General features: G+C 38.7%; 2 protein-coding genes across 3 annotated transcripts; one reads left to right on the forward strand and one right to left on the reverse strand.

Annotated features, from left to right (window-relative positions):
* The first annotated feature begins 99 nt into the window (after nucleotides 1–99).
* On the forward strand, nucleotides 100–2,818 carry LOC111335517 (transmembrane protein 230). Of its 2 annotated transcripts, none has more exons than XM_022941441.2 (3): nucleotides 100–297; nucleotides 1,463–1,585; nucleotides 2,238–2,818. In XM_022941441.2, the coding sequence occupies exons 1-3, from the start codon at nucleotides 223–225 to the stop codon at nucleotides 2,373–2,375; spliced, it is 336 nt and encodes a 111-aa protein (XP_022797176.1). In that variant the 5' UTR covers nucleotides 100–222; the 3' UTR covers nucleotides 2,376–2,818. The 2 variants fall into 2 exon arrangements, with proteins under 2 accessions (XP_022797176.1, XP_022797177.1); XM_022941442.2 differs by having other exon boundaries at nucleotides 146–297; nucleotides 1,468–1,585.
* Nucleotides 2,593–18,556, reverse strand: LOC111335515 (heat shock 70 kDa protein 12A). The gene is made up of 4 exons (XM_022941439.2): nucleotides 17,246–18,556; nucleotides 15,959–16,180; nucleotides 8,567–8,741; nucleotides 2,593–5,153 (listed from the first exon to the last, which is right to left on the reverse strand). Exons 1-4 carry the CDS (start codon nucleotides 18,320–18,322, stop codon nucleotides 4,045–4,047), a joined length of 2,583 nt encoding a protein of 860 aa, XP_022797174.1. The 5' UTR covers nucleotides 18,323–18,556; the 3' UTR covers nucleotides 2,593–4,044.
* Between the last annotated feature and the right edge of the window lie 1,088 nt (nucleotides 18,557–19,644).

Here is a 19,644-nt window from a genome sequence, read left to right on the forward strand (position 1 = left end):
TTAAAGGTTGTACTATGTCCTTTTTTTTTCACTTTTTTTGTCTGATCTGATTATTTCGTACCCAGGGCTTCTGCTGCTGATTCGGCTTGAAGGCGAGGTTACAATCTACAGACTTCGTTTGTATTCTGTATTTCCTGTATGTAGAACTTTCGATCTGGCATTTATTTACCACGGGCTATCAACGAGTAGCTGGGCCTTCAGTTAATTTAGGTGCGTTAGAATATGCCTACAACGATTATTAGAAGTAAAGTGAAGTATAAAAAGATTTCTGACGATGATGGCTACATTGACGCGCAGGTTTGTAACACTTTTTCAGCTTTATAATTCGAATTAAGCTTTAAGGTTAAGGTCAGGACCCGTGTAAGAGACGAAAAGACAAATAAAGTAAATAAATTAACTCGCAACCCCGTGGAATAAGAACGAATTTAGTTTGAAGAAATAGTTTTGTTGGGACACCATTCGCGGTACTAATCATCTCCTTGACTACAAAACATTGTTACGTTTTAATTTGTCACCTGCAGTTTTTTTGTGATTTTGTTTTGTTGTATTATTTTAGGCAAGAGTTCCATATAACCCCATACATTAATTATGCATAGAGTGTGGCAAAGAAACCTTAATATTTAGTCTTTATGAAATGGATACCCCGCGAGCAGAGCCTTTTTAACCCGTCCTCGAATCGAAAAGGGAAAAAGGCTGTGCCGACATCCTGTTGTTGCTCGTTTGAACTTGCGCGGTGGTTACCTAGAAATTAATCCTTTTCCAGGCCCCCTTGAACTATTGTGGGTGCAGATTTGGTCATCTGTGCACATGAAAAACAAAGGCGTGTGCACTAAAACCGGTTTGACTGGAGGCAAAACCGGCTTGGGTAGCCCAAAGTTTTGGGCTTTCAGCATTTCAAAGCAACAACAGGATGTCGGCAGAGCCTTTTCCCTTGGAGGGTTAAAAGGAAGAAAAGAAGAAAAGACTCTGCTCGCAGGGTATGAAATGGAATGCATAATTAATGTATGGGGTTATATGGAACTCTTTCCTTATTTTATAAGTTTTTGGTAATATTTTTGGTTCTGCTTAAATTCTGCATAATTTATAATTTTGAGCCACAAGCAGGTGAAAGTTTCGAAACTGTTGCATATTCTGGTTGACTGCTCGGGTTTATTTATGCATACTTATAACACAATTTCATGTGCAGTAAATGGTTTGAACCCAGGGGTAACATGTGGTAGTGTAGTTTGATGATCATTCAGCTGAGTGTAGTCCTGAGAAGGACTGTTGTCAGAAGTGGTGACTGTGGGGAAGTCATCATCAGAGCCAAGTGATAGTTGTTGGCAGTCAACTGTACTCATTGGTTAGAGGGTTGCACCTTTCCTTATGGTTTGAGTTGGAAAACTTACCTCTACCAGCAACTCTTTGATTTAAATTTACAAAGTAATGAAAATGATGTGTACAATGTTTTTTCTGCATTTAGTTTAGAAAGCCTCCCCCAAAGGTACCCTGGAAAGCCTTGATGCTGGCAGTTTTCTTATTTTCTGTGGGAACTCTCTTACTTGTGTTTGGATCACTACTTTTCACAGGATATTTTGATGTGAAGGTGTGTACTGTTTTTACAAGTGATAACCCATCAATTTCATGTGTTGCATAGGATGCAATTTGCTTGGATTCTTATTGTTAATTCTCTCCTGTAGCTTCTACACATTCCCGTGAAAATTAGTTTTGAGAATTTTTTAAGGCATTTTGTTGAATCTATCGATGCTAAAATAGCTGGGAAAGTCTTTTCATACTACAAATTTAAGTTCACAAGAGGTCAGCGAGTCTGTAAATGGGCTATATATATTCATTCTCTTTTTTTTTTGGGAATCAAAGGGTTTAAACCCAAACTGGCAAACTTACCTGCTTGGCTAGCATGTCAGATTGCAGGATTCACTTTATCTTGCCCACTTGCAGAGCCAGCAGTATAATGAAGTTCTCTTCTATTAGCTTGTCTAAGTTTTGTTGGAATGTGCCAAAAGTGGGCTTTAAAAGACCAGCCCTATATTTTAAATAATTAGGAGACAGGTCACAAATGCCTTAAATTGATGGGTTTGATTTCTTGTGAATTTGCATGCGGTTAAAGCATTTACATCACAATTTCATCTTAGTGCAAGTGGAAAACTCACTCAGTTGAGATTTAAACCTACTGTGCTATTGTTTGTTTAGCACCTCTTTTTATCTTGACTTTTCTTCTCTCTTAATTACCTTTTCAGTATGCTGATCGGACTTATCCATTGTTGATCCTTGGTTCTCTAATGTTCATCCCAGGCTTCTATCATGTCAGAATAGCATACTATGCATGGAAAGGTTATAGGGGATACTCATTTGAAGACATTCCAGACTTTGATTAAGTGCCATGCAACAGCTTGCTTTATCATATGCTGTAAAATAAGAGTGACAGAGAGCCTAGCAGAAAACCAGGGCATATTATTATACTAGTCATGTTATGCAAGGGTAAAGAAAGTGCATGGCTTAATAAGGACAATACTAAAACATCTTTTGCTGCTAGAATTAAAAAATTCTATAAAAGAATTTAGCTGAAGAAACAACCTCATTATTGAAAGAAGCTTGGAGAGATCATAATGCAAGGTTTTAATTGATAACATGAAGTATTCTTATTTATGATGTAAATTACAACTATCAGTTCACAAACAAATTTAATGAAAAACATAGGGTTTCTTTGCTGACGATTGAAAGGGTTACACCAATTTATGTTTCTGTGTTGATGGAAACCACTTTTAAGCTCAGCAATGACATCAGGAGTTAAATAAAATGCAATAGTTAATTTTTTCAATGGTGGCAGTGGAACTAAGGAGAGCTTGATCTCAAATAGTAACTGAACTTAGCTACAGTCTAGTATCCAAGAGACAAATTTGAGGACATGAAAAATATTTTGACTTTCTGATCACAGTTATTCAATTTCTCAGAGAATATTTAAGAACCAACTGTAATCAGGGAAATTTAATACGGCACAAACAGCACTTGGCTTTTCTCTGCAAGAAATCAATAATCATCAAGCGGTGTTGAGTTTGACCACATAAAATTAAAATGATACTACTTCGTAACAAAGGTTTGAAAATGGAATTGATGACAAAGAGAATAATCAGTGGAAGGTATTGTTCCCATGAAATGCAAAATGTAGTTTTTTATTCACTGCACGCCATGGAGTTCTAAAAAGCAGGAGAGCTGAGGGTGGAAACAAATCATCTAAATCATTTATGCTAACCAAGTATCAAAACTAAATACGTTTTACAGACTCTTCCTTGGCTTCATACTAAAATTAAGACTTCCTATGCAACAATACTGTGTTCTTTTCTGTTTCTCCTTTTGAAGTGTTTTTCAAATATTGCCTTTCAAATCAGTTGTAAAAGGTGACTGGAGGTTTTCGTTGTTACACACTCGTGACGAGACGAACAAAGCGCCTCTTTATTCCACCACCGGGCTAAAATTTTATCATCTTTCTTATTTCCTTTACGTAAGAAGCGAATCTTTTCTTTTGTCTTTTGATGTAAGGTTTGTGGGTTTATCAAATCCAGGTATTTCATTTAAAAATACCGTACAGTCTAGAAATTGATAAATTATTCAAATGAGATGAAGTTCTGAAAATTTTCGCGCACCCTGGTTTTCATTTGCTACATCAATTTTATATAAAACTTAACAAGCCTTCCATTCGAACATTTACTAATTTTCCCAGTGTTAAAGCAAAAACTATTTTAAATACAAAAAATGAATTAAGAGGGTAGGATTTGAAGCAGTTGTGGTGCTGCATCGGTGGGGAATGTAGCAAGATAATTTGTTTTTATCAACTAAATTGCTAATTTAAACTGGCCGCTGTAAAAAGAAAGCTGACGTTTCGACCTTGGTCTTTCGCTCTGACGAAGTCGACTTTAGGGGGCTGACGTTCAAAACATCAACATCAGCAGTAAGTCTTTACGTTGGCCAATTTGCACAATCAACTCAGTTGATTAAACCAAATCAAGCATTTAATTTGCGGATTGTTTCCTTATCTTCCGCCCTTTTTCATAGGGATAAGAAATTGATGCTTGCTCTCGCTTCCTTGCCGGACAGAATATCCACAGCTGCAACTTTGATCTCAGTATCACCGAAAATCATACTCGTTTTAAGCTCTCTCGGTTTTTTGGTATCAGTGTTTTCCACCTCTGGCATCTCCAGAAGCAACTGTCCACATTTCTTGACGCCCTGGTCTGTGACGAAACTAACGTTTTCTTCCTCTGTGGAATAAATTGTTATTATTGTTGAAGTTTGTCCTAATTTGGCAGGCGCATAACTTCTCGTGACACTCTCTCCAAGTTTCAATGGCTGGTCGGAAGTTACAAATTTGTCGAACACATCGGTGCACCATTCGACCCCCGATTTCTTCACAAGTTTGCTTCTTGGGTGCTTTCCGACAATGAATCGATTGAGGACTCCGACTCCGTACGTCATGACAGCCCGCCGAACTCGGACAACAGTGGGATCCAATCCGAAGAGCACCGCGCCTCGGAGAATTGTTAGCCCGACTTCTTGGGGGATAATTACTTTCATACTTGACTCAAACGCTTCGCGCAAAGCAACTTGAAGTAACGGCGACTCAGCAAATCCACCTACAAGGAAGAGAAACTTTAGACCCGTAACACTTTCTCGACCTATGAGGTCCTTGACGTGTTCGACAATTTTGCTCAACACGGGATCAAAGAGTTCTTTCATGGTTTCAGGCGCAATTCTCAACATTCCTTGCGAAGACCATTTCACGTTTGGATTTCCAAACTTTTTGACTGCTGAATCAATGCTTGAGCTTTTGTGTTTTTTAAAGTAATCGATGAAGGAATACGGCATCGAAATGTTCAGTGGATTTGTCTTGTTTGGACTCGCAGTTCGTTTCTTTGCCTCAAAAGCTATCATTAAGTCGACCCAACCTGCAGGTCGCTTATTTTTAAACTGTTCAATGAAGTCCTTCCCGAAGATTTTCTTGAGCAACAATTCAAACTGTTCGTCTACGCCAGTGGCCCCACAGGCCCCTCCTGTGCCCCTGTGGAGCTCCTGTAAGGTACCGGTCTGTGAGTCTAATTCATGTACCGTTAGGTCCACTGTACCCCCTCCACAATCCACCACCAAGTAACGGGTGTTTTCTAAATGCGAGAAAAAAATTATATCAAGCCAGCCAGCAAGTGAAAGAATGAGAATATTAATGTAACTCAGCGCCGGAGCCCAGGAGTCGCGTTTAATCTAACGGAGGGCAGATAGAATGGATTCATCAACGCTCTAATGAGCATATGAAACTACTAAAAAATGAAAAAAAAGACAAAACTGTTACATTTTCGCAGCGGTTATGATCTCATTGTCTTAAAATAAGCAGATAATGATTTTAAAGGATCGGATTTTAGCAAGAGCACACCCAACATGAGGTTGTTCGTCAATCTTTGCTGTTCATCAATCTTTGAATGTTGTCCTTCAGTAACATTTTGGGAAAAACAATAAAAACACTAATGTGGCCTTGAATTACTGTAAAATATTGTAGAAGTCCGAGCTTTCGCCACTTAACAACTTCATCAGGGACGGATAAGATAAAATATTCCGCGAGGGCCGAATAAAAGGGAGAAAAGTGTCACTTAAGCCAATTAATGGTGTACGAACAATGGTTTTTTTTAGCTTTTTTCTTGTAAAACTCAAAGGAGCTTTTGCCGTCTTTAGAGATGGTAACTTCGAAGTCTAGTAGCGACAACTGGTGACCGTTAGGTGTTATTTCCGGTTTCTCAGTTTCAAACTTCAATTTTGGATGCAGGTTTATTGTGCGGTGGAATTGGTCTGCCATTTCTTCGTTAGTTGATTGTAGGTAGATGTCGTCGACATATCTCTTGTAAGGGGTTATGGAGAGGTGTGAGAAAAGCGCGATAGTTTCAAGTTTGTCCATATAGAGAATGGCCAGAATTCCTGAAATGCTTGAACCCATGGGGAGACCTTCCTTTTGGCGGAAGACTTGGCCATTGAAAGAGAAGTACATGTTGTTTAATGTAACTGTGAGAAGATCCATAATGTCTTGCTTGGAGAGGTGGAATATTGGGCTCTGAATTCGGTCAACAGCATTAGTGATGGCCTCCGGGGATTGAGATGTATAGGGACACTACATCGAGGCTGCAGGGGTATGTTAACGTTTTTTTGGTGGCGAGATTTCCGTATTGAATGTAGTTGTAATAAGCCTAGCCTCGCTTGAGATAATGCATTCTTTTGAATTTTGAACTGGAGAACGAGGCCAGAAAGGCTAATTTTAATTTAAACAAAAGAATATCAATCCGGCAGCCATTTATGAAAGTGGTGTTGTCATTGTGAGAGGATCCAGTGTGCTATGGGAGGCGTTAGAACAATAAGTCCGCGAATTCAGTGCATTCTTCTCGTGAGTTAACTTATGCCCGTTTTGTGGGTTTTGATGAGGTGGTAAACCCGGGGTAAATCGGTGTTCGAGGACAAGATGAAGCTTTTCTGGACAAAAGCTGGGAACTCGTTTTGTAGGCAGATGTTTTTCCAGAATGCGTTGATCTTGTTTTCGACTGTTTTGGCCGACATACGAATAATTCGCTGGTATGTGTTTGAGTCGCTAAGGTGATCAGGGGCGACTTGTGTGAATGTGTCTTGTGGTATTACACAGAATTCAGTGCCTTTGTCAAATCTGCCTACAAAATGAGTTCCCAGCTTTTGTCCAGAAAAGCTTCCCCGGTTTTACCACCTCATCAAAACCCACAAAACGGGCCCGGACATCAAAACACGACCCATGGTATCCAACAGCAACAGACCAACGCAACGCATCTCATGGTTGCTCGCCAACGCCCTTAAACCTATGCTAAAGAATGTCCCAGCACATTTAGAAAACAGCCTAGAGCTTATTACAACTACATTCAATACGGAAATATCGCCACCAAAAAAACGTTAACATACCCCTGCAGCCTCGATGTAGTGTCCCTATACATCTCAATCCCCGGAGGCCATCACTAATGCTGTTGACCGAATTCAGAACCCAATATTCCACCTCTCCAAGCAAGACATTATGGATCTTCTCACAGTTACATTAAACAACATGTACTTCTCTTTCAATGGCCAAGTCTTCCGCCAAAAGGAAGGTCTCCCCATGGGTTCAAGCATTTCAGGAATTCTGGCCATTCTCTATATGGACAAACTTGAAACTATCGCGCTTTCCTCACACCTCTTCATAACCCCTTACAAGAGATATGTCGACGACATCTACCTACAATCAACTAACGAAGAAATGGGAGACCAATTCCACCGCACAATGAACCTGCATCCAAAATTGAAGTTTGAAACTGAGAAACCGGAAATAACACCTAACGGCCAGCAGCTGTCGCTACTAGACTTCGAAGTTACCATCTCTAAAGACGGCAAAAGCTCCTTTGAGTTTTACAAGAAAAAAGCTAAAAAAACCATTGTTCGTACACCATTAATTGGCTATTCCCAAGAAAGCCAAGACCAACTTCATTCGCAACGAACGGAAACGTATTCATGACCGATGCTCCACACAAACTACAAACGCAAAACATCAAGGTGCGTTTGACGAAATCCTGCACCTAAAGGGATACTCGGAGAGCTACATACGCCACACAAAACAACCCCAGAACCGTGGCGAAGACTCTCTCTCTCCCAACACAGAAAAGAAAAAATGGTCATACCTGAAGATCCCCTACATCTCCGAACGGCTAGACCACAAGATCACTAACATCTTCAGTAAAGAGGGAATACCTGTGCGCATCGCACACAAGTCATGCACCCTCAGAAAAGCCCTCTCTCACAAAATCACAGAGCATACATGCACAAGAGACAATTGCCCCATCGCACATACCAACCTGTGTTTATTGAGAAACGCTGTTTACCAAATTACATGCAAAAACTGTAACCAAGACTACATCGGGAGCACCACTCGTTCCATCCACGACCGTGTGAAAGAACATCTCAGAAGCGTAAATTCATCAGTAAACAAACATGTCGCTGTATGCCAAGGCAAGGATTACAAAGGCATTGAAGTAAAAATTACATTGGAAAACGACCCGGTAAACCTCCGCCTATTTGAAGCGTTTTACATAAGGAAAAACAAACCTACAATTAACTCACGAGAAGAATGCATTGAATTCGCAGACCTATTGTTCTAACGCCTCCCATTTCACACTGTATCCTCTCACAGTGACACTCGCTCATTAGTATAGTGACACTTTTCTCCCTTTTATTCGGCCCTTGTGGAATATTTTATCTTATCCGTCCCTGATAATGCCGTTGAGCGGCGAAAGCTCGGACTTCTACAATATTTTACAGTAATTCAAGGCCACATTAGTGTTTTTATTGTTTTGCTGTTCATTGAAATTAAGGTCATTGTTTCCTGAAAAGGATGGAGAACTGGGGAACCTGAAGAAAAACTTCTTGGATCAGGAAAGAGAATTAGCAACGACCTCAACCCACACATGTGACACAAGTTTAGGGCATCAGCTTCAACAGCAGAAGTCACTGCGCTTTCTAGGTTCCCCTATTTTCCCGAAAATAGTACCTTGAAAGTCATCTCCGACCAGCGCGTCCACTGATGATAAGACAGTTGACCTCCTCTTTGTCTCCTCCGCCCATGAACAGTCCCTCAAACGTAACTTCCGGCAGTAAATCGAAGCAGCTTCCGGTTCTAATGCTATTAGCAGACGGTCAGGGGTATCCTGTGTAGTCAGTCCGGCCTACAATATGAGGGATATCATGCTTAATATCTAATATAGAAAATAGTGATAAAGTTTCGTTAGTTTATCACTACACAAACGATTAACTTTGGTAATAGGAGATTGGATTGGATCTTAAAGAGTTTGGAATGAAATCTTGAGTTATTTTTTGTGACGAGCAAAATTAGCTAGTAGTGTCCCAAGTTCTCAAGCGAAATGAACTAGCCAAAGAGCCTGTAAGCAACGTGACCCCCACCGTGGAAAGAAAATCCTTGTGTTTTATTCAAGACGATGTGTCTACATATGCTAATTACGTTTAATTTTGTTGCTAAATAATAAACGAGTTCTAATATGTCAGCATATAAGTGTTGTGTCCCCGTTTACATTAGAATGAAACAACAAAAAATTACGTATCAGAACAAAAATATAACAAGGCGATGTAATTGTATGCTGGTTTCCGGCGGAATTTACAACTGACTGATTCGATTAATCATCGCAAAAATTGCAGTCAATGCCATGAGGATGCAAAACTTCGAGCACCTAAAACTATTTTTCTTCTAAGCCTGTTGAGGAAAATAAGCTTTGTCGCTAGGACCGCAGGAGAGCAGAATCGAATCTGAGAGGTGAAATTCTCAAACTCAGTAAAGAATACGTATTCAGCAGTTATTGATGGGGAAAAGACCTACGGTGTATGAGAATTGCTTTGAATTACAATGCTTTCTCTTGCCATTTTTTTAACTGTATTACTGGTTGCCGGAGTAACATTGTTTCACCTTTACTGTGTTGGAAGTTTGTGCTGTGGTCTCCGGCAAAAACACAGAGCTCAAATGAATGCGTACATGACAAAATAAGGAATTCTTATCGTGCCGACAGTCAAACTGAGGAGGAGAAGAAAGACCAGGGTAATTTTCTGAGTCATTTCCTTTTCCTTTCCGCCCAGCAGTAAAGAGGAGAGCACTGGATAAATTTTCAACCAATATTTCGAGAGCTAAAATATTTTAGCTTCAAGTTCGCCTGAATATTCTTTCTCAAGCAACTATTTGGTTTTAAGATAGCCAGAAAGAAATACCCAGTTAGCAGTTATTAGTGTACCATGTTTATGGATGGTAAGTAATTGAAATACACTCATCAGTGGCCGAGGCCTTAGCTGAGACTCATGTCACGACAGAATTCAAATGTCCAATAACCGAATCCAAAAGTCCATCCGTTCTAAATCGCATTTCTGCTTCTATTTCGTCAAACTAATCACCCTATCTGAGTCATGGCAGATTGCTGAATAGGTATTATTCACATGCATCTGACGTATGAAAAAGAGCGTATGTTCCAACCTTCAGTAAACTAAGCAATTGAAGAATATTTTAGTGTGCAACTTGAACGCTTTAAACCCAACGTAACACAATCAGGTTAATATGCAGTATGAACTCCCGATAAGTTCAAAGCTAAATCACAGTGCGCTGAAAATTTCACCTCCCTAGCGTCTTTGTAATCCTGGTCAATAATTCAACGATAAATTTTCCCACTTGCAGGTGGCAGTAAGTCAGCCTGGATGCCAGCCAACATCACTAACACGAACAAGTTATCATACAAAATTGCGAAACATCGTGCTGTGCTATATGTGTGCCAGTGACTTCGCAAAGTGACTTAAATAGCTCAGCAGAATCATTTTGACATTTTAATTGATGTAATCCTGACGGAAGGAAGATCTCATCCCGGTATGGTTGTGGTGACGGCAGTTTTCCTAGGAGTAATTGTTGCTGGATTTAGCGTTTTGGATATTTACTTGCTGAAAAGATGTTTTGGGGAGGAACAAAATCAGCAGGATAATACTGAACCATACGCACAAGTGTTCCCTGTGACAATACCTTACTTCTCTGCGAGATAAGGCAATTTTTCAGACTTAAACTTGCACGCAAGAGATAAAGCCATGTACGATAAGCCATAACGTAGAAGACCATGGCGAATGTAGAGGGACATTTACAAAGCATATCCCTTTGTATATATGGTTTATAAAGACGAATTCAGCTATTTGACGCAGATTATCTACATTCTTAAAGGATGCGCTTAAATTTCATTGGGTTTCAATGTGGTGAAAGTGTTCACATCTTTATATTTTAAGAAAAATTGGATTCTGGTGTAATATTGTGTATACAATAGTTTTTGGACTCAAATAAGGCTGTTCTTAGTGAATTGGCAGAATTTTGAGAAAATGAATGCTGTTCAGTGTTTTTCGGTTGTCGTAAGATTTACAGCTCAGCTGATGTTGTTGTTGTTTTTGTGTTGCGAGAGCTAAGAATTTGTTTAATATCTTTGTGTTTGCCAGTTTTTTGTGTTTATCTACTTGTGGATGAAATCAACAATCATACGAAACTTTGTAAAGAACAGCTACCTGTCGAACGAAAGTTTATGTCAAGAAAATTTTAGTGAGATAGGTGATTTAGAAATTCGCAAATTTTGACGAGATAGATCCAGCATTTTTTTCTCGCTTACCAAGAGAAAAATTTCCTTGATGCACCTGATCGGCCTGCGGCCAAAACGTTAAACATCTTCAACCTGCGTCATTTGCTAATGGTAATCTATTCATGTTGATTAGTTTCACACTTGTTTACAGAAGCTATCCAGCAGGTGCTCTTTTACTCGACGCACACTTGAAACTAATGAGTCTGATTGTAGCTCGGGACATACTCTGCCATTTTCAAAGGGAAATTTCGTTTGGATAGAGCTGATTTGACGTTGAGACAGTTAGAGAATAAACATGGTGTTGGTAGAACTTGTAGTGCTTGGAACGTTCACAGTACTAGTATTTCTAGATGTGCACATGCTCAGGAAACTATGCGAAGGAAAAGAATATCGCGTCCATGTCAACTCAAAGTATAACCTGGCTGGTGACGGTTCGTATTTGCTGTAATACCAGGGAACATTTGGACTTCAAGTGCAGTTTCAGTTCAGTTAGCTTGGAACTTGCTTCATAAGAACAAAACAATGCGTTATTGCTACATCATACCATTCTTAAGACCACAAGATAATTCCGTCCTCGGAAAAACTGGACAGTTTCATAAAATAATTAATACCAGACTAATCTTTTAATTTTTCTATCAATAAGCAAGAATATTAATCTCTGAAGTATCAAAGGTACAAAGTTTTTAAGCTAACCATCACCATACGAAACATTACCTCATTTATCTACAACTGTGAGTAAAGCTCAAGAAATACAAAATCAATGGTTCAGTTTCCAGAGACGCAGAAATTGTTATTTTGAAGGGGTTAGATGTACCGTAACAATATTTGCTGTGCCTTTTTTGTTTCTAAATGGATAAAGGTATGTTAGACTGAGAAAAAATGGTCACTTATTACGTTTTAAAACAGAACTTTGTGGCAACCCTTGGCGCACAATGAGAAAATATTTGAAAAATGCCCCTCACAATATCATAGAGAGTTTATTTATGCTCATATATTAAAAAATATATATATTGTAAACTCCAATTTTAAAATATGTTCGTTTTGGGGAAGGCAATAAAGTTCGCTTTAAAGGGAAAAGAGTGACGCAATCTACAAAAGCATATTAGCAAGGGATTTCGCCACAAACATAGCGAACCAAAGGTTTTGGAGAAATCATTTCAGCGTTCTCCTCTTGTTTCAAATGCAACTCAGATTGTACCGCAAAAGTTACCATCGAGAATTGAACTTAAAACATTATGTATCGGTTCTTTTTTTTTTTTTTTTTTTGTTAATTTAACTGCGGTATAAATATTATTTTGCAATTTCGTATGGATTATGAAAATGGCTCGTATTTATTACACAAAAAAAAAATGAGTAAGCACTCGTTACTGACTCATTGACTTTAATTTCAATCATCTCCAGCTTAAAAATGTTAAATCATTTTGAGAAATTTCGCGGTGTTTCACCTTATTAAAAACTCTGCAAAATAGTGCTGAAATTCGAAGGAATTTGCGAACGTCAGGAAACGAAAGTCACGTGATCAATGTTAACCAATAAGATTTTTCATCAGGCATCTGTTTAGATCACTGCATAACAAAATTAATTATTTAGAACTATTTGTCTCCAAAAGGATGGCGCTGGAAAGAACTGTAAGATGTTAAAATAACATTGACACTTTCCAGAAAGTTTGTCACGTACTGACGTAATGTTATGCATCAGTGCTATCCATTTTCGATTGAACACAAGATGAGCTAAAGATGACTCAAAAAGGAGCAGAAATACGCTGGATAAACGCCGGGTAATTTGAGCTAACAGGCTAAATACAAGTCCTTACAAAGCGTATGACGATGATATCTGATATGAAAATCTAAACACATGACTGGCGGTTTGCTTTTAAGTGTTTTAATGTATAATACGAAATACATTTTGAACGCTGTTTTCCGAAAATAAAATGACTGGTTGAAGGAAACGGGTTTCCACGAAACACAAAATGTCTATGCACTAGAAGTACACTTGTAACAGGAGCAGGTCAGAATCTCTCACATCACCGATGTGAAATGAAAAGTTATGTAAATGCAAGTAATTGAATAAAGTCCTTAGTCCAACATTATCACTCAATCTGTCATTCCCAAACATGCGCTTTTTTGCATATAATTAAGAGCTTACAGGTGGAAAAGAATGTGGCAAACGTCCAACCGCAAAGTTCTTCAAAGCACAAAAACATCTTTCGAGGGGCAGTGGAAATCAATTCGAACTTCCCAGACGGATTTCTGATCCAATCGAAAAGGAGATAAACCCTGCGAAAGCCATGGTATTTGTGGAGGTCTTTGTCATTGTTACCGTAGCTGCTGTGGTAGGAATAGAGGCATTTGTACTGAGGAAAATTTGCAAAGGCGAAGAACTACCGTACTTCAAGCACGGACCTTTTTTCATTTCCAGAGGGGAAGCTTTAGCACTGATGGCCTCGAAATGATTAATGAGACATCCTTGGATCCATGGATTTCTTAAAAGACAACATTGCTTGGAAAACGTTTTTTCGCCTGAATAAGTACGTCTTGCGGACGAATGACTCCGTTGGGCACATTTTAGTAGCCTAGGATATTTTAACACTGGTAATCAAGAGCTTTAAATAACACTACATTGCTTCGTGAAATCAATATAACTACAAACTAAAGCTTCTGACTTTATTTTTAATGAGTTTCTTAATTTGATGTTCCTACAAATCTTTAAGGATGATGGGACTGACTTAATAAGGATAAGCCGGGCTGCAAGTCAAAGGAAAGTGAGTTGTATTCTACAGTACATTGAACTGTGGTTTATGTGAAACATTTAATCCTGGGCTTGTAGTCTGAAACTAGGCCTTTAGTTTTTTGCAGTGCAGAATTAAGAAAAAAGATCATGAAAGCAAATTTCAAATATCTACATTGAAGCTTGTTGTAAGCCCGCACACTTGACGTTTTTGCTTCGATAAAATATGAATAAAGTTCTTCATATTCCATTACTATTTTTTGTTCTTCTCGAACTATTCCGATATCCTTAGTGTATAAATTTCTTATTCATTCTCTTTGACGCATTTTTTCTGAAAATTTGGTGCTTACCGCAAGACATAATCCCGTTGCTAATGATTCTGTTTATCCTTCTCATCTGTCTGGTTACAATAGAGTCGGCATTTTAAGGAGAATATTGGTGTCAGTCAGTACTAACGCACTTGATTTTTCTTGGCCTTTTTCCAAGTTACAGCACCCGCAGGTAACGAATTTAATAACAAGGAAAGTTAGTATAATGAGGTATTTATCGCACAAATAAATGCAAATCTACAGTGCTGTTTCCAGACATGGTGGTTTTTGAATGTCTCGTATTTGGCTCTATCGCCGCTGTGGTTGTAAGCGAACTCTACCTTCTAAAGAAATTATTCACAGAGAACAACTTTCCTCGCATCCATAACGATACCTCGACACCAATCACAAGTTTATTCAGCAGTAGAAGTGAATATGCATGAAGAAGATCTACACCACAAATTCCAAGAATACTGCACTGGATTCGCAGGAACAATTTAACTTTTTGGTACAATTTTAATTTTGTATTATTCGACCATAATTAGAGTCATCACCTTCGAGTGTATGTCAATCCATGTATCATGATCTTTAAAGTGGCTGTACACGGTACACTTCTACTTAACTACGCTACTGCATGTTCAAAAACATTACTTGAGGTGCGACCTTTCAGAGTGGTATTGTTCTACAACTCAGCGATCTCGAACTTTTATTAAGAGGGATTTGAAACACGGAAATTAACGAATATTAGAGGTTTAACAATGAGGTCTATTTCAAACTTGGAGTTCTTTTTTACGATTTTACTCTCCGTGAGTGTCAGCAATTTTCGCACAGACTGTGTTGATTATTTTTATACAGGGAAATACGGCTACAACGCCGAAGTACACAAGAACGGTTTATTTTGCATAATCACCTAGGATCTAACTTGCGAACATAAATGAAGGATGTACAACAAACATGTACACAACCGCAGATAAACCCTTCACATGAGAAATTTTTGATAAGTAATGGTGTCTTAGACGCATAGAGACGTTATTTCTCTCTAAAGTTGTCGAGTATTTACATATTTTATCCAACACGTTATTTTTTTTAAACGTGCAATCATGTAGAAGCACACAAAATTAATTAATTCTTAGATGTTTTTCAGCAACAGCACGACCACAGCCGCAAAAGACTGTGATTTCTATTACCAATGCAGTGGAATAAACGTTCTGGGACGTAACACGTCCGAAGTTTCAAATTGAGAGTAATGTTTCTTTAAAAGTAATTTACATCTTGTTCTGACATGTGGTTTCGAGCCAAGACGAGTGCATCATGCCACCTTAGACCCAAGACGTCTCTTTTATTCCTTTTTCTCAGAAAATGTGATTTACTATTTCTTGGCGAGGAGCCCATTGGTCAATTTGTGAGGTCTGTTGAGGATTTAAACAATTAAGAAACCTGGCAGTGTGTTCGAGAAAGTCCTGAGAGTCAGTAATACTTAGATTTACTCTTCAAGACAGAGTTGTGTTTGGAATTAGAATAACTAACTGAAAGAAACTCGTGCATCTCTCTGGCATGTCCTTTGTTTTTGTGAAAAATTACCTTCAGTAAAAAGCATTATACCCTGCCTCTGTCTCGTGAACTGACTCATTCAGGCTCCACAAAAAAAAACCTAAGATAAAAATCCAAGGCGTTTAATGATTCGCCAAAAGGGCTGCCTCAGACGAATGCAAGCCAATCATTTGGAAGCATAAACATTCCACTCACCTCATAGGCCGCTGTCCTCATGAACTGTTTAGCGGGTGCCTTCCAGATGGCAGGTACGGTGAGAACCCACTGAATGTCTTCTTCCAGAATCTTCGTTGCTGACTGGTCAGAGAGTTCTTCCAGCACGTGATCTTTGAAAAATTTCAGCGCATGTGCAAACACGGTCACAGCTCTGACTGACTTGCCGTTAGCAGCTTTGATCTCAACATTTTTGTGAAGATCCTATAAAGGATAAATTAACATTAAAAACATTCTACAGGAAAATTCATTACTTGACGAGGGAATACCGCATAAAATTGCACGCGAAAAGCGATATCTCACGAATCGCGAAGCTATGAGTGCGATATTGGTTTTCAAGTGCAACTTAACGCGGAATTCAAGATTCAAGTAATGGATTTTTCTTGAATCGCATAATTGAATTAAATATGAAAAAAAGAAAAGAGCATTACTTATAGTTGTTATGTATTCGTTGATGCGAAACAATATCACTTAGCCTCGTTTTTAACTCGCAATTTCACACTAAATACCTCGCTTCGTTAACCAATCAGAATGTGAGATTTTATTCAATGATGCGACTCGAGGTGGAAATCATGTTGCGATTGTCTATTTCCGACTTTCACTCCATGCAATTTTAAGGTTGTCGTCTAATTAATATACGGTATCTTGGTCAGTCGTTTCTCATTAATAATTCAGTGTTATCTCAAAATGTAAACATTTTTACATAAATAGACTCAGTCAAATTCTTACCGGCTTTGGTTCATTGGAAAATATTCTAAAAACATGTTCGGGTTACACGCAAGTTCAAATAACAAGGTTGCTAGTTTTACAAATCACACCATGAAGCTTATAAAAGTGGAACCTTCATTTGAAACGACACAACTCTCGAATGTAATGTAGTTCTTTTTAAAGATCTAAAACTAATAATTACTGAAAGTATTCTATACCGGCATTCTCAGTTTCTCGGAATACTATTTACAATGCATCATTTTATTTTAGAGTCAATTCGTACCGGATAAAATAGAAAGTTTTAAAGTTTCAAATGAATTTTAATGGAGTTCAGGATCACAAAAATGTTTTAATTAGTTTTACAAGGTTAAGAATCTCATTTACAATACAAAGTCAAAAGTGTAAAATTCGGTAAGATACGAATTACTTCTAATTTCTTGAAGGTAATCGAAACAAATTGTACAGTCTCTTTGAAAGTTATAGGGAATAATAAAATCTATTCCCATAATATAAAATCAAAGACAAGATCTAGAGAAGCTGGAAGATAAAACTCAATTGTACCTTGTTTGTGTGTAGAGACATCTTAAACTTCTCAAAGTACATCCACTTTTTAGCATCGTCTGGTTCTAAGTCATGATAAAAATCCCTCGCACCAAATCCAAACGAATGGAAGTTTCCATCAGGTTTCAGCAACAAAGTTGTAGGTGTTTTCTGGTTAGTGACACCTGGATCGCCCCCTTCCCATCTGCGCATCATATGCACGCTCTCGGGATCTCGAGTAAAAGCGAACGCGTAACCACTGAATGTTGTTCCAAAATCAATGGCCACCACAACAAAGTACTGTTGCTGTGTATGCACATCATTCACTGGAAGAACGGAGTCGATCGAGGCCGGGAGCGAGTCGGAATCTAACGAGGCTGATCTCAGTGATGTTTGCTCCGACTCTTGGCCGTTGCGAGATGACGAGGATGCAGAGTTCAATGAAGCATCTGCGTTCTCATGTAGCGGACGAGTGGGCGAACTTTCATTATTTTTCACATTCAGACTTTTATCTGATTTGCTGACATTTTCATCGCTAGCTTCAACGGATTCCAGAGCTTCGGAATTTGATCTTTCGACGGTCCGCTGCAAATTTTGTACAGGAGACGGAGCTTTTAGGTTCAGCCCCTTGGAAGAAGAAGAACGCGCGTAGGTATCTTCCCCCGGCCCTTGTTCCTCGTCTGGGGTGAAAATCAGTTCTTGATTGTGATCAGAGTCCATGTCTTGGAAGTCTTTTATCAAACTATCCGCTAATAACTCCAGAGATGTCGAGCAAACGCTCGGCGAATCGGAAAATCGCCGAGGTGATCCGATCGTACAGTGCTCCAGCAGCGCACGTTCTTCTTCCGTCAGCGGGAAGTCAAAAGGCGTTGGGGTATTTCTCCCGTCGATGTATATGGAGGGTAACGGTAGGTCAGATTTTTCAAACTCATTGTTTTCATCTAGCATTCCCAGATCTTCTTTGATCTTCTGGAGCTCATAATCGCTTAGTGATGGTGTTATGTCGCTGTTGTTGTTATCGTCAAATTTAAACTCGTGGTAAAACAGCAGGTCATCGTTGAGTTTACCCGCAGTGTTAATTGCCTGGTCGTCGCTCATAACTGGTTCAGCTGTTCCGCTTCACAAGCTGCTGGTGGGAGATAAAATCATTGTAGAGCTTATTCATACAGCTGAGTATTCGAGTCATCTGACGGAATGCGAATACCTTCTGCCTAAGATAATTGACAATACAGGCCGACCTAAAAGTAAAGCAATGAAAGTAAAGGCACTGATTTGAATTAATTTACAAGGACGTGTTAAGGCAAAGGCGGGAAAACGATTGAATATATGCTTGGTGACTACTTGAATCTCTTCACAAAAAGATCATTGAAAAAAACACTAAACCTCAAGGACTTGCATTGTTATGACTCCTCGAGGACCCGACTTTAGGTACGGTCTACGAAAAGCAAACTATTTAGCATCAATAAGGCTATAAATCCACGTTAATACCTTCAGAGACATAACTTTTACAAAAACCTGAATTCGTAAAAGATGTCGCAATTTTACGGTCGAATATCATGAAATTTCATGGCAAATTTTCCTTCACTGATACAACTTCAAAAGCAGTTGTATATGCTAATTTGATCGGCGGTTGATAGGTTTTGTTTAAACATGCTTTGGAGCAATAAACAAATTAGGGCGATTTCAATAGCGTCGCCAGCCCAGCTACTAATTACAATTAATTACTTACGCCCAAATAAAACCTTTCAGTAATCATAGAAAGATGCAAAACTGCAAAAGTATTAAATGATGTACAATACATCGAGATACTTTGCAGGGAATCATTGACTGAAAGTCGTAAGGCTTTCACAGAAAGACAGTCGAGGTGGTAGGGAACGTTCCCGAGAGAAAAATGGTTTAAAAATTGACAACACCACTGAGCCTTTCAGAAATATAAATTTGCAGATATATCACATAAGAACCAGAAATTGTTTCCAACCCTATCGAGACCTTTGAGATGATAACATGAAAAAAGTAAAAACCATTCTTAAATGTCACTAAAATCAGTACCTGGGGTCGCTTTCAGTGCCGCACTGTTCTTCGTTGTCTTAGAGAAAAAAATATTATCGTTTTAAATATCACAAGATACAGATCTGTTGATGTATTTGGTTTTAACCCACAGGTGAATGTCGCTTCTCCAGCACAAATGCCAGAACTAATTCAATAAACCGATGACACTTCGACTGAACAACACATTGGTACACCACAATGTAGCAAATAAATCTTCAAGTGGTTACTAACGGAGGTGAAAGTTTGCTTTCAAACCTGCTACTATCGTTAGAGGAATAGACAATATCACTATAGCATATACAAAGTCACTCTCACTCTTCAACTTCGAAAAAATTCACGTTTCACGGCGACCTTCCTTGGGTCAGTTAACC

The sequence above is a fragment of the Stylophora pistillata genome, chromosome 1 (assembly GCF_964205215.1).
Source record: "Stylophora pistillata chromosome 1, jaStyPist1.2, whole genome shotgun sequence".
NCBI lineage: Eukaryota > Metazoa > Cnidaria > Anthozoa > Scleractinia > Pocilloporidae > Stylophora > Stylophora pistillata.